The sequence below is a fragment of the Dipodomys merriami genome, unplaced genomic scaffold (assembly GCF_024711535.1).
Source record: "Dipodomys merriami isolate MVZ:Mamm:240054 unplaced genomic scaffold, mDipMer1.0.p SCAF_692, whole genome shotgun sequence".
Taxonomy (NCBI): domain Eukaryota; kingdom Metazoa; phylum Chordata; class Mammalia; order Rodentia; family Heteromyidae; genus Dipodomys; species Dipodomys merriami.
The window spans coordinates 457919-473002 of record NW_027206282.1 but is presented as its reverse complement, the minus strand read 5'-3'; the positions used below and the strand labels follow the sequence as shown (position 1 = coordinate 473002).

The window sequence follows — 15084 nt, the reverse complement described above, 5'->3', positions numbered from 1 at the left end:
TTGGAGGTAAGAGTCTCACAGGCTTTTTTCCATGGTCTGGCTTTGAAACACAATCCTCAGATCTCAGCCTTCTGAATAGCTAGGATTACAGGCATAAGCCACTGGTGCCTGGCTTTATTTTTGTTTTTTATCATGCCGTGTGTGTGTGTGTGTGTGTGTGTGTGTGTGTGTGTGTGTGTGTGTGTGTGTGTGTGTGTGTGTGTGTGTGTGTGTGTGTGTGTGTGTGTGTGTGTGTGTGTGTGTGTGTGTGTGTGTGTGTGTGTGTGTGTGTGTGTGTGTCTGTGTCTCTGTGTGTGTGTGTGTGTGTGTGTCTGTGTCTCTGTGTGTGTGTGTGTGTGCGTCTGTGTGTGTGTGTGTGTGTGTGTGTGTGTGTGTATCTGTTATTTTTATTAAAGTAGCTTAATTTGACATGAATTTCTCTTGTGTCTTTTCAGGTGCCATTTGGATAGTCCTTTAGCGGCACAATGTACTCAGAGTGGAGATCACTGCATTTGGTGATTCAGAATGATCAGGGCCATACCAGTGTGCTGCACAGCTATCCAGAGAGCGTTGGGCGAGAGGTGGCGAATGCAGTGGTCCGTCCTCTTGGACAGGCATTAGGTAGCCCATCAGTGGCTGGTAGTGAGAGTTTGTTAAAAACTGACAAAGAAGTAAGTGTTCATTTCATTCTATTATGTGGAAATTTAAATTGGTTATTGAAGAAATTGTTTCATGTTGACTTTCTAATGGATTTCTGCCTATTGTAGCATGACTTCACACTTTTGATCTCAATTGAAGGCTGGGGCTTTGTGTTTGTAGGGATTGTAAGGAATGGGTTATGCCTTTTTGGCTGTTTCAGACTTCTCAGTAACTCTGCCATCTCCTCTTGAGCTAAGTGCACAGGACAGACTAGCTTTTCCGCTAAGCTCTTGGGTCAGTCTCATAATGGTTTTGAGGTGTGTTTAGAAGGCATCATTCTTGGTTTTGGTTGGTCATGGGGCTTGAACTCAGGGCCTGGGCACTGTCCCTGATCTTTTTCTCTCAAGACTAATGGTCTACCATCTTGAGCCACTGCTCCACTTTTGGTTTTCTGGTGAGTCTCATGGACTTTTCTGCCCACGCCAGTTTTGAATCACGATCCTCAGATCTTAGCCTCTTGAGTAGCTAGGATTATAGGCATGAGCCACTAATGCCTGATTGGAAGGCCTCATTCTTAAGACTATATAACTCATTTTTTTGTACATATTAATTGTTAAAAGGGGTTTTATTGTGGTATTTCTATACATTTATACAGTGTACTTCATTCAAAATCAGTCCTATAACTTGTTCTATTCCTACTCCTTACTTTTAGCAATTTTTAATGAGTTTCATTATTCTGTTTTTCTTTTTTTTTTATCATGCAACAAAACCTTTTGAAAAGGTTCAGCTATTACTGAAACTGGTTAATTTCTAAAGATTATTCTGTTTTTCTACATGTGTGTAGTACCTAGATAGCTGTCTCTTTCTATCTTTGGCTCTCTTTTTCTCTCTCTTCCCCTCTTCCTCTCTGGAAAGCCCGTCTTATGTCAAGTTTTCAGGCTATACATATGTTCTGAGCTTGAGCTTTCCCATGTCCCTATTCTTGCCTGGCTTCCAGGTTTGTTTGTTTGTTTGTTTGTTTGTTTTGTCTGTCATGGGGCTTGAACTCTGGGCCTGGGCACTGTCCCTCAGATCTTCAGCTCAAGGCTAGTACTCTACCACAGCACCACTTCTGACTTTTTCTGCTTATGTGGTGTGCTAAGGAATCAAACCCAGGGCCTCATGCACGCAAGGCAAGCATACTCTACCACTGAGCCACCTTCCCAGCCCCGCTTCCAGGTTTTAAGAGGGCTAGAGAGCAAGCAAACACTTGACGTGGGGCCTGAACTCTGGGACAGGGCGCTGTCTCTCAGCTCTTCAGCTCAAGGCTAGCGCTCTACCACTTGAGCCACAGCGCCACTTCTGGCTTTTTTCTTTTTTGCTTATGTGGTGCTGATGAATCGAACCCAGGGCCTCAGGCATGCAAGGCAAGTGCTCTACCACTGAGCCACCTTCCCAGCCCCAAGCAAACACTTCTGTTTATGACCCCAAATAGTTAGAATTAAGAGTTAATGCTTGCTTTTCCTAACTAAAGGGAAGGGCTTTTGGAGAATCTTGGCTCTAGTCAGTCTTCTGTTTTCCATGCAGGATCTGGGCAGAATTTTACTTCAGCAGGAAATCCTCAAGGACCTCGGAGAATGAAATGATTCTATAGAGGGTTACTATTTTGAGATTGGGTTAAGATACAGGACTAGAACTTTGTCCCCTCCGCTTAAGGAAGACTCATGAAGCTGCAGGCTTCAGGTATACAAAACCTATACCTATTTCTCAGATGCTTTTTCTTCCACCCTCCTTTTCCACTTTGATTTAGTATAGAAATTAAATTGACATATCAGAATATAGTTTGCAGCTTTAAAGGCAGTGTGATTATCCTCCATTGGCCATGAGTTGGTTAAGAGTGAAGTCCCTCAGTCTGAGGAGCAGTTTTCTTTCATCAGAGGATCCTGGTTTATCCCTAAAGACCAGCACTCCTCTGAATGTTGCTCTGATCCTTTTGCCACCAGAAGCCCTAGATAGAATGGCATGTGGCCATGTAGGAGTGCTCTAGCATAGCACTTGTTTATTCTTTCCATCCTCAAGAGGAGATGAGAGGGCAGTCCTAGAATCTGGTGCCCTCTGCAGTTATATAGTGGTGCCCACTATGTGAAGATACCACCAAAGATACCTCCTTTTCTTTCATATAATACCTAGGCACTTTAACCTCTTTTAAAAAGCCCTTCTCAAGTAGGGGGAAACTGGAGGAAAGCAAAGGAAAGGGTGACATAATCCAAAAAGAATTACCTGACTTATGAAATGGTAACCCCCTGGGGCTGGGAAGATGGCTCAGTGGTAGAGCGCTTGCCTTGCATGCCTGAGGCCCTGGGTTCGATTTCTTAGCACCACATAAGCAAAAAGAAAAAAAAGCCGAAAGTGGTGCTGTGGCTCAAGTGGTAGAGCACTAGCCTTGAGCTGAAAAGCTGAGGGACAGCGCCCAGGCCCAGAGTTCAGGCCCCATGACCAGACCACCCCCCCCCCAAAAAAAAGAAATGGTAACCCCTCTGTATAATATCTTGAGAGCTTGTTTGGAGGTTCTAGCAAGGGAGCACAGCTACTTGTATACCCTTGACCGAAGACTGGTCCTCCTCTATCAGGGATGGTCGTCCTCTTTGACTGAGCGCGCAGCTTCAGGAGGGACACACATGGAGTGGTGAGGGAGGAAGGGGACACCCGCCTAGCCAGCCAGATCAGCGGGATCAACCCTGGCGATCAATGGGGTGACAGATGTCACAGCCAGATCGCCCTTACATCCAATATCTTGATAATAACAATAAAATACATACTTTTAAAAAATCTCTTCTCAGTTATATGCTGAGTGGCTCACAGCTGAAATTCTAGCTACTCAATAAGCTGAGATATGGAAGATTGAGGTTCAAAGCCAACGGAAAAATCTGAGACCATCTTTAGTTAAGTAGCAAAATGCTGGACAAGAGATGCGGCTCAAGTGGTAGAGTATCAGCTGTGAGCAAGAAAGCCAAGCAAGAGCTTGGGACCCTAAGTTCAAGCCCTGTTACACCAAAAACAAACAAACAAAAAACTTAATGTGACTAAAAACTTGATAACCTCCTTGTTCTTAATTTTTTTTCACTTAAAAGAATCATTAGTATAAAGTTTAATGTACAGGATGTTACCATGTCATAAGTTAGGAAATGAGTACATTCTTTTTTGGACAGTGTCACCCATTCCTTTGCTCTCTCCCAGTTTTTTCCTCCTGTCCCTACCCACAAGTTGTATAGTTCATTTTCTTTTTTCTTTTTTCCAGTTCTGGGGTTTGATCTCTGGGTCTGGTCGATGTGCCTGAGCTGCTTTTGCTCAGGGTGAGAGCTCTACCACTTGAGCCACAGTGACACTTCTGGCTTTTTTTTTTTTTTTTTTTTGTCGGTTGTGGGGCTTGAACTCTGGGCTTGGGTACTGTACTTGCGCTCTTCAGCTCAAGGCGAGCACTCTACCGCTTGAGCTATAGCACCACTTCTGGTTTTCTAGTACTTTTTATGTCTCACAGACTTTCCTGTCCAGGCTGGTTTTGAACCGAGATTCTCAGATCTCAGCCTCCTGAGTAGCTAGGATTACAGGCGTGAGCCACCAGTGCCCAGCAGACTTCTGGCTTTTTTGAGTAGTTTATTGGAGATAAAAGTCTCATGGAGTTTCTTGCTTGAGCTGGCTTTGAACTGTGATTTGCAGATCTCAGCCTTCTGAGTAGCTAGGATTATAAGCATGATCCATGGGCACTAGGCTTGTATAGTTCATTTTCGACATAATGTCTACTGACTACTACTGTTTTGTTCTTTATTTTTTGTGTTATAGACTTTAATATTTTTGGCTGTTAAACCATGTATTCCCAGCCAGGCACTAGTGGCTCATGCCTGTAATCCTAGCTACTCAGGATACTGAGATTTGAGGATCATGGTTCAAAAGTCAGCCTAGACAGGAAAGTCCCTGTGAGACTCTTACCTCCAATAAACCACTTGGAAGTCGTGCTGTGGCTCAAGTAGTGGAGTGCTAGCCTTGAACACAAAGGAGGCTCAGGGACAATGTTCAGGACCTGAGTTCAAGCTCCAGGACTGACAAAAAACAAGCTAACAAGGGCTGGGAAGGTGGCTCCGTGGTAGAGTGTTTGCCTTGCGTGCTTGAGGCCCTGGGATTTGATTCCTCAGCACCACATAAGCAAAAAGAAAAAAGCCGGAAGTGGCTCTGTGGCTCAAGTGGTAGAGCGCTAGCCTTGAGCTGAAGAGCTGAGGGACAGCGCCCAGGCCCAGAGTTCAGGTCCCACTACCAGCCCAAAAAAAAAAAAAAGCCAGAAGTGTCACTGTGGCTCAAGTGGTAGAGAAAAAGAAAAAAAAGAAAAAAAGAAAAAAAAACAAGCAAACAAAAAAACCCATGTATTTCCTACTCAGCCGTTGTAGTTGTTACTGAGCCTAAAAAATTAAGTTATGTGTATTTATCTTTTCAGTCAGATTCAAGTTATTTTTAAGCTGTTGAAATGTTTTTGTATCTTGAATTTTTATCGAACAAGCTAGTCATCCTTGTTTATCTTTCTGATGTCTAGGTTATCAGCATAATAACATATTCCTAAATTAAAATTTTGGTAGTGGGGTCAGGAACATATAGCTCAGGGTTTACGTAGTATACATAGTATACCTAGATTTGATCCCCAGCATTGAAAAAAAAATTTTTTGGCAGGGCTTTGGGCATACTGCTGGGTATATTTTTCCAAAATAATCTGAGTGTGTTAGTCTATTGTCTAATGTATTCGCTCTCTTTCCTCATATTTTGGCCAGTTATAAATCCAGCCACTCTACTATCATAGGGCTAACGTGTCTCCATCTTGTCTGTAAGGATTTTTGGTATCTGACCAAAAGATAGCCCTGTGCCAGAGAAGGCTGTTTAGTAGTATAGTTCAAGTTTTCAACTCCACCATTTATAAACCAAGGGTGGGCCAAATTGCTTAAATTTACTTAGCTTTGGTTTTCTTATGTATAAAATGAGGATAGCTTACTCTCTTATGCAAGGCTGTTTTGATGGTTATATGGCATTTATGGAAGTGCTTTGTAGACTGCAAAGATGGTATGGTTGCCAAGTCTCTGCTTAGTAACCTCATTAATGAAGGAATGAAGTTTCTTAGGCATGACTTGATCTTTTTAAAGCAGGTTAGTTCTCAGTGATAGTACTTCTCTTCTAGAAAGGGCTACTGACCATCTTCTTAGTTGTGTATCCTACAGTTTATTTGGAGTTTACTGAAACTTTCTAGGTTCTACAACTGGAATATAGTTTTCCAAATCAGGGAATTTCTCCTTTTTTATATCACCATATCCATTTTTTTTTGGTCGGTCATGGGGGCTGAACTCTGGGTCTATCACCGAGCCAACTTCCCAACCCACCATATCCATTCTTTTTTTTTTTTTGTCGGTCCTGGGGCTTGAACTCTGGGCTTGGGCTCTGTCCCTCAGCTCTTCAGCTCAAGGCGAGTGCTCTACTGCTTGAGCCACAGCGCCACTTCCGGTTTTCTGGTGGTTTATTGGAGACAGGAGTCTCACAGTCTTTCCTGCCCAGGCTGGTTTTGAACCATGATCCTCAGATCTTAGCCTCCTGAGTAGATAGGATTCCAGGTGTGAGCCACCAGCGCCTGGCCATATCCATTCTTTATGAATCTAAACTGTAGTTCTATACTCTCCTAAGAAATTTCTCATAAACCTTAGTATATAATTCTAGTAAGGAGAGTGAAGCTGGTTTAGTGCATTTCAGTGCCTTGTTCAACTCTTACCCAACTTCTGTCCTCTTATGTGTATTCTAGTTATGCTTCTTTTTTTTTTTTTTGTCGGTTGTGGGCATGAACTCTGGGCCTGAGCACTGTCCCTCAGCTCTTCAGCTCAAGGCTAGTGCTCTACCATCTGAGCCACAGCACCACTTCTGGCCTTTTCTACTTATGTGGTGCTAAGGAATGGAACCCAGGGCCTCATGCATGCAAGGCAAGCACTCTACCACTGAGCCACCTTCCCAGGCCCTAGCTATGCTTCTTAACTGTCATTTTCTTTGGTTGAGAAAATAGTTGTAAAACAATAGTTGAAGAATTCATCTTTCTTTTGCCATTTGTTCCTGCTGTATAAGCTAGAGATGGAATGTGTTTGTATTTAGGTACTTGATTTCCTAAGTGACACACATTCCCATATGTAAATCAAGTTGATAAAAAAATCTAAAACTTTCTATTTTTGCACCTCCTATATCTATAGAAATTTGAAACAATTTTCACAGAGTGGAATGTCTAAAGAACAAAATGTCTAAAAGCCAAAAGCAAGCATAGACTTGATATTTAGAAATAAACTATTTTCTTCTAAAATCCTTTTCTTGGGAAATGTTACACAAATATATCTGATACATGAAAAGTATGTTCTTTAGATAAATGTATATGTTGAGATGAATATACTGTCGGTTTAGGGACTTTTGTTAATAAAACGTGTTAGATTTTAAGTTAGTCAAGTGATTTACAGATAGGGATCTGAAATAATTCCATTGGATGTTTTCTTTGGTCTAGGTAAAATGGACTATGGAAGTAATTTGCTATGGATTGACGCTTCCATTGGATGGAGAAACTGTAAAATACTGTGTTGATGTGTATACAGATTGGATTATGGCTTTAGTGTTGCCTAAAGATTCTATTCCATTGCCAATTATTAAAGAGCCTAATCAATATGTTCAAAGTATATTGAAACACCTGCAAAATCTTTTTGTACCAAGGTAAGTTATCCATATGTACCTGTCCTATAATGAGTATGATAAAATATTTATAAATGTTGCTTTATATAAGATATAGAAGCTAATTTGTTAATCCTTTAATTGATAATTATTTTTAATGAGTTAAAGTGTGTTAATGTGAATGAGGTTTATATAATGTTTAATACTATGAAAACCCCCTCATAAACTTTTTTTTTGGCTTGGGTCTAGAACTCATCATTTTACCCTTGCTTAGTTTTTTTGCTCGTAGCTGGCATTCTACCACTTGAACCATGCCTCCAATCTGGCTTTTTTTGTTGGTCTTGGGGCTTGAACTCTGAGCTTGGACGCTGTCCCTGCGCTCTTCAGCTCAAGGCGAGTGTTCTATCATTTGAGCCACAGCGCCACTTCTGGTTTTCTAGTGGTTTATTGGGGTTAAGAGTCTCATGGACTTTCTGCCCAGGCTGGCTTTGAACCGTGATCCTCAGATCTCAGCCTCCTGTGTAGCTGAGGATTGTAGGCATGAGCCACCGGTGCCTGGCCAATCTGGCTTTAAAAAAAAAAATTATTGTCATTATAAAGGTGATGTACAGGGGCGTTACAGTTACAAAAGTAAGGTACTTTGGCATTTCATTGGTTAATTGGAGATGGAGTCTCATAGACTCCAGCCTGCCTAGACTGGCTTTGAACTACAATCCTCTAGGCTTCAGCCTCCTGAGTAGGATATAGGTGTGAGCCACCAGCACCCAGCCTGTACATGACATTTTAAAGGCTTTTAACTTTGCTTCTAAGATCTGGTAGTTGTTAGATGTTAATGTAATGTGACATTTTTCCCTTCTGCCCTAAGAAACAGACTTCACATATTATAATTTTTCTTTCTACCTGATCTAAAGACAATAAATCCTTCTTCCTTAAAATGAATATTTCTTCGATGCATCATTGGCTAATGATTATATTCCTAGCTGCTTGGGAGGCTAAGATTGGGAGGACTGTGGTTCAAGGCATACATCTGAGATCCTTTCTCAAAAATAGTTGGCCACAGTGGCATATACTTGTCATCCCAAATATGTAACACTGAGATGGGGAGTATTACAGCTCCAGTCAACCCAAGCAGAAAACTTTCCTGAGACTACCTATCAATAGAAAGAAGTTGGGAATGGTGACTTGTGCCTATTATCCCAGCCATGGCAGAAGTCTAAAGTAGGGATTGTGGTTTGGATGTATTCATGGACAGGAAGCAAGGTCATATCTCAAACCCAGGGCAATAAAGGCTAGCAAGCACAAGGCCGTAGGCTCAAATCCCATCAAAATAAGAATCTTTGCTAGGAAACTTAAGGCATGGAAATAAGCAAAGTTCACATTATAATGAGCAAGTTTATGATAGGCCAAAAAATAACTCTTCAAAGCTTGTTGGTTCCCCTCCACCATTTTCTGAGATAAAGTCTACTTACATATAATAATGTAGGCTATCTTCTTAAATTTTTTCCTGGAGATATAAGATTTCCTGAAGATATATAAATTCTTCAGGAATTTATATATCCTAAGGCTAAGGACAAAGCTATTTGCTTGCCTTTGTGAGGTTGTCGACTGTTAGTTTCAGGGGACACATGCACTTATACACACAGACATATATCCTTTTAATAAATGCCTTATAAATTTTGGGAAATATAGAAAAGAATGGAGCCAAAAGCTTTAATTCCCTGCTTATTCATGAAGATCTGCTTTCAGATGTCTTACTTTTAGGAGGGGCAGTGAGGCTTGTCTCCTTTTGGAAAAGTTCTGGTTAGACTAAGCTTTTGATCTATCAGATGATAAACTGAATTCCTCAAAGGTCAGCTCCCTAAATCTTAGATTTCTAAATTGAGAAGGAAATTTGTTTTGGAAATCTGAATTACAAAAAGAGACATCAAGCCAGGTGCCAGTGGCTCACACCTGTAATCCTAGCTACTCAGGAGGCTGAGATCTGAGGATCGTAGTTCAAAGCTAGCCCAGGCAGGAAAATCTGTGAAACTTTTTTGTCAGTCGTGGGACTTGAACTCTGGGACTGGGCACTGTCCCTTAACTCTTCAGCTCAAGGCTAGCGCTCTATCACTTGAGCCACAGTGCCATTTCCGGTTTTCTGGTGGTTTATTGTTTTTTTGTGGTTTTTTTTGGGTCTGGTCATGAGGCCTGAACTCTGGGCCTGGGTGCTGTCCCTCAGCTCTTCAGCTCAAGGCTAGTGCTCTACCACTTGAGCCACAGCACCACTTCTGGCTTTTTTCTTTTTGCTTATGTGGTGCTGAGGAATTGAACCCAGGGCCTCAGGCTTGCAAGGCAAGCGCTCTACCACTGAGCCACCTTCCCAGCCCCTCTGGTGGTTTATTGGAGATAAGAGTCTCATGGACTTTCCTTCCTGGGCTGGCTTTGAACCATGATCCTCAGATCTCAGCCTCTTGAGTAGCTAGGATTACAGGCATGAGCCACTGGTGCCCGACAGAGTTATTTGTTTTGTTTTGTTTTGTTTTTGGTAGGTCCTGGGGCTTGAACTCTGGGCCTAGGCACTGTCCCTCAGCTCTTTAGCTCAAGGCAAGCACTCTACCACTTGAGCCACAGCACCATTTCTGGCTTTTTCTGTTTATGTGGTGCTGGGGAGTTGAACCCAGGGCTTCATGCATGTGAGGCAAGCACTCTACCACTGAGCCACCTTACCAGCCCCCCCTCCCCTCCCCCTCCCCCGGTGAAGCTTTTATCTCAAATAAACCACTGGAAAACTAGAAGTAGCACTGTGGCTCAAGTGGTAGAGTGCTTGCCTTGAGGTGAAGAGCTGAGGGACAGCGCCTAGGCCCAGAGTTCAAGCCCCATGTCCGACCAAAAAAAAAAAAAAATGTCAGCTGAGCACTGATGGCTCATACCTATAATCTTGGCTACTCAGGAGGCTGAGCTTCGAGGATTATGGTTTGAAGTTAGCTCAGGCAAAAAAGCCCATGAGACTCTTATCTCCCATTAAATAGCAAAAAGCTAGAAGTAGAAATGTGGCTCAAGCAGTAGAGCACTGGCTTTGAGCAAAAAAGCCCAGGGAGAATGCCTAGAACCTAAGTTCAAACCCCAGGATCGGCACACTGACACACAAAAAAGGAAACATTTCTATTATGAACTCTGGTCTATAGGATCAGGTATAAACTACCTTCTTTGCAGAGTACCAGCTGTAATTGACCTCTAACTGACTAGTTGTTGCTAAACTCTGTGTGGCCTTGCCCTTTACTTGTAAAATAAATTTTCCTGGGAAGCCTCTTAAAGATAGTTCGTTTCTTAGTCTACCCTTTTTTTTTTTTTTTTTCTTCCTTCTCCTCTACATTACCTGTCTGGCTTACCTTAAGTTCTGTCTTTCTGTCTTGTAATAAGTCTTACCTGGCCACAAAGACCACAGTGGCCATATTGTCTTTGAGACAATATTTTTCCCTAGTTTGTTGTTTGTCCTTTAAAATATGTTTCTTTTAGTCATCTTACCACCCTGAGCTACTTGGAGACTTCCATAATTTTTTGTGCAGTACAGCTGTTAATCTGAATTACATGTTTGTTTCTTCTATTTATTGATTTCAAGTGGAAATAGCAGCAGGAAATGGTTGGCAGTAATTAGCATATTGTTTGCAGGTAAGCAGGTTTTTCTAAAATTGTATAGCTTAAATCTTTGTCAACCCATTTAGGAGAATAATTTTTAGAATTTTCTTCATTAATGAGTAATATTGTCACTGTATCTTTGTACCTCTACCATCCCTAATGCCATTCATTTATATTACTGAAAAAATGTAATGGCATTTGAGTTAATGAGGTATTTGTTTCTACTTTTCTCTCAGGAATCATGGTTACATTATGAGTAGTTCTACTGTTTGGTAGTTAGCTATGTTTGTTGGTTTGTTTTTGGCAGTACAAGGGCTTGAATTCAGGGTCTCATGCTCGCAAGTCTTGCTTATCACTGAGCTGTGCCTCCATCCCCTTATCTTGTTTCCTCAAAAAGTGTGTGTTCATGAAGTTTAGTGAATTCTGAAAGCGCACTAGACTGAGTTTTATATTTTCTTAGTTAATAGACAGATTGGTTGAATACTATTAGTGTTAAATATTGCAAGTTATAATTCCATCTCCCAACATGAGAAGTCTCAAGTTTTTGCTTCAGATAATTCACAAAATTGTCATCTAAGTTCTCTTAGTTTTTTTTTTTAAATATATAAACTGGTTCTCAATAGAGGAAACTATATTTACCATTTTGCTAAATTAAGTAGGAGTGGATCTAACCATTCTTTTACCTGTCAGTTTGATTTTTTTCGTAATTAAAGAGTGAGCTATCTTTTAAAATTGCTTAGATTTAATTTTCAAATATACTGTATTTTAAGAAACATAATGTTCTTCTAAAGCATTGGACAACGTTTTGTAAATATTTTCAGCTCTCAGGCCATATGGTTTTGCAGCTATTCAACTGTGTTGGTGTTGCCAGGAAGCAGGCACAGACTACATAAATACAGCAGCATGGCTGTCTTCCAGTAGAACTTAGCCTACAAAAACAGATGATGGACCAGATTTGACCTGTTAGTCATAAATCATTGGACACTATTTTAAAGAAGTTTTTCTGAAGACCCAGGGCCTTGGACATGCTAGGCAAGCTACTTTTGAGAATAGAGGAGGGAAGGAAAGTCTCTTTTGTTTTGATCTTTTGTTTTTATGTAAAGGTAACATAACTTGAGAAACTTGGGTATTACTCTTTTGTTCAGGCCTTTTGAGGGAGACTATAGTACAGGGGAGCATTTGTTTCCTTTGCTGCTACTGGTTCCTGGAAATAGTGGATTAGCCTTCATTACCATTGGAGCCATTGCTGTTATTGCTAGCTTGGAACTCTATCAGCCTTGGGGCCATTGGTAGTATTTTTATTTCATATTCTGGGCTTCCTCTTCTGTGGCTTGATAAAGTTTAGGGGGGTGTTAGTAATTGCTTCCTTCTCCCTACTTCCTCCTCCTCCCTCCTCTCTCTTCCTCTTTCTTCTTTCTTCCTCCTCTCTTTTCCTCCCTCCCTTCTTCCTCTCTTCTTCCTTTCTCCTTTTTTTTTTTGCCAGTCCTGGGGCTTGAACTCAGGTGCTGGACACTGTACCTGAGCTGCTTTTGCTCAAGGCTAGTACTCTACCACTTGAGCCACAAAACCACTTCTGGCTTTTTCTGTTTATATGGTACTGAGGAATCTAACCAAGGGCTTCAGGCATGCTAGGCAAGCAAGGACTTTACCACTAAGCCACCTTCCACCTCCCACTCCCCACCCCCATCCCCTTTTAACTTGATTGAGTGATCTTTTCTTTTGCTTATATGGTACTGAGGAATTAGAAGAGCCTCATGCATGCTAGGCAAGCATTTTACCACTAAGCTGTAATCCCAGACCAATGGAAATTCTTTTTTTTTTTTTTTGCTGCTCCTGGGCTTGAACTCAGAGCCTGGGTGCCTGAGCTTATTTGGGTCAAAGCTGGCACTCTATCATGTGAGCCACTGCCATCCCGCTAATAATTTTCATTCTCCAAGCTAACCAGAGTAACAGATTTACCTTCTGCTGAGTGTGCAATACTTCTCTACTCTTGGGGGCTCTTCATTTTTCCAAGATGTTTGTCTATTTGGTTTTATTTTTATTTTTATGTTGTTGTTGTTTTTTGGTGATGCATGGAATTAATCCATGGCCTTAGGCATCTTAAGCAAGTGCTTTATAGTAGAATTATATCCTCAGCCTTAAGTCTGACTTCTTTATGGAAAATTTCTGATGTCCTTTGATTGTAACTCCAGGCTGTGTCTAGTCTTGTGGGTCATGGCCTAGAATGTAGGAACCTCTGTTGTAAGGTGGGAATTTTAGGGACACAACCTTCATTTTCTGGAATTTCTCAAAGATACTCTGAGAGTCAGTGCTCTCAACATTTGCTTCAAAGTTTAGTTTAGTATATTGTTTTGGGTTTCACAAAGAGATCTAGAAACCAGCCTACCTACCGTTTATTAATGCAGTGGATCTCCTCCTCTTCTCAAAATTCTCAGGTGGTCTACCTTAGGAAGTAGGGCTTGGACCTCTGTCTTTCGCTTTACCCTTTGCATGTGTATATGCATGTGTGCCTATCCTGGGCTTGAACTTAAGACCTGGACGTTGTCCCTGAACTTTGCTTAAGGCTAGTGCTCTACCTCTTTGAGCTATGGGCCACTACTGTGACTGCATGTTTAAATAAATTATGTGTGTATGTGTGTGTATATAATGGTCTTTCTATTTCTTTGTAAGCAGTAGGAATGGCTGTGACTACTCACTCACTTAGAAAGTCCAAAGGTGAAATTTATGTAATAGTATAGATATTCCTCTGCCTGTCAGAAGTGAAGTTCTCACAGAAGCAGTAGTGGAGATGCCAGCAGTGTTGAGAATAATGGAGAAGTAGGGTTTTTTTTTTTTTGTTTTGTTTTTTTGTCGGTTGGGGGTCTTGAACTCTGGGCCTGGGCGTTTTCCCTTGGCTCTTCAGCTCTACCACTTGAGCCACAGCACCACTTCCAGTTTTCTTTTTTTTTTTTTAATATTTTATTTATTTATTTTTTATTTTTTTTGTGAACATACTGTACAGAGGGGATACAATTACATGGGCAGGATAATGCGTACATTTCTTGTTTTTTTTTTTTTTTTTTTTTTGGGTCCGGTTGTAGGGCCTGAACTCTGGGCCTGGGCGCTGCCCCTCAGCTCTTCAGCTCAAGGCTAGCGCTCTACCACTGGAGCCATAGCACCACTTCCGGCTTTTTTCATTTTGCTTATGTGGTGCTGAGGAATCGAACCCAGGGCCTCATGCATGCAAGGCAAGCTCTCTACCACTGAGCCACCTTCCCAGCCCCAATGCGTACATTTCTTATCAAGCATTGCAGCCTCCTCCTTTGTTTACCCTTCACATCCCTTCCCAGCCTCCCCCCCACTTCCAGTTTTCTTGTGGTTAATTGCAGATAAGAGTCTCATGACTTTCTTGCCCAGGCTGAGATCTCAGCCTCCTGAGTAGCTAGGATTACAGGTGTGAGCCACTGGCGCCTGGCTAGAAGAAGTAGTTTTAAACTGAAGAGGGTATTTCCAGCCCTGTCTGCTGATGCTGTGTTAGAGTGCTGTTAGAAGGTTGCCTTTCCTTCAGTTGTTGCTATCACTTCCTGGATTGTCAATGATATCTGCCTCTCTTCTTCAGACAGGAACAGGGCTCCAGTCAGATCCGACTGTGCTTACAGGTCCTGAGAGCTATTCAGAAACTGGCCCGAGAGTCATCTATCATGGCCCGTGAGACCTGGGAAGTCTTGCTCTTATTTCTTCTGCAGATTAATGACATTCTTCTGGCACCCCCAACTGTTCAAGGTTTGCTTGTTTTTGTTTTTTTGTTTTTTCTCATGTATTTCTGAGCTTTAAATGCAGTTCACATTTAAACTCAATGAGTGTCAGACTCATTGGGGATTTAAATTTTGTCAAGGCAGTTGTCAAATCAAGGTTGTGTTTCATGAATATGGTTTATTTTCCCTTCAGGAATAATTTTGCCAATGTAGGGAAGGATATGATGAATTATACATGGTTGATGAGGATAGAAATAGTAGCTGTTTAGTGTATTAGAATAGAGCCTATATGGAAACAACACAAATTAAAGCCTGTAGGTAGTATTCCTGATAGTAGTTAACAAAGTGAATTATGAAAATTTGATAGTGACATAAGATTGTTCACCAAGTGAAATCTCCAGAATCTTAAGGT

General features: G+C 41.4%; 1 protein-coding gene across 5 annotated transcripts in view; it reads left to right on the top strand.

Annotated features, from left to right (window-relative positions):
• Positions 1 to 15084, top strand: part of LOC138816364 (ral GTPase-activating protein subunit beta) — a 92397-nt gene that overhangs the window by 13743 nt on the left and 63570 nt on the right. For 4 of the 5 annotated variants that reach the window (XM_070006086.1, XM_070006085.1, XM_070006084.1 and 1 more), the window contains exons 2-4: positions 435 to 650; positions 7163 to 7365; positions 14537 to 14700. In XM_070006086.1, the coding sequence (XP_069862187.1) occupies positions 465 to 650; positions 7163 to 7365; positions 14537 to 14700 (553 nt within the window). In that variant the 5' untranslated portion in view covers positions 435 to 464. Of the gene's footprint in view, positions 1 to 434; positions 651 to 2321; positions 2341 to 7162; positions 7366 to 14536; positions 14701 to 15084 lie in introns of those variants that run through there. The other variant, XM_070006087.1, reaches the window with a different exon arrangement.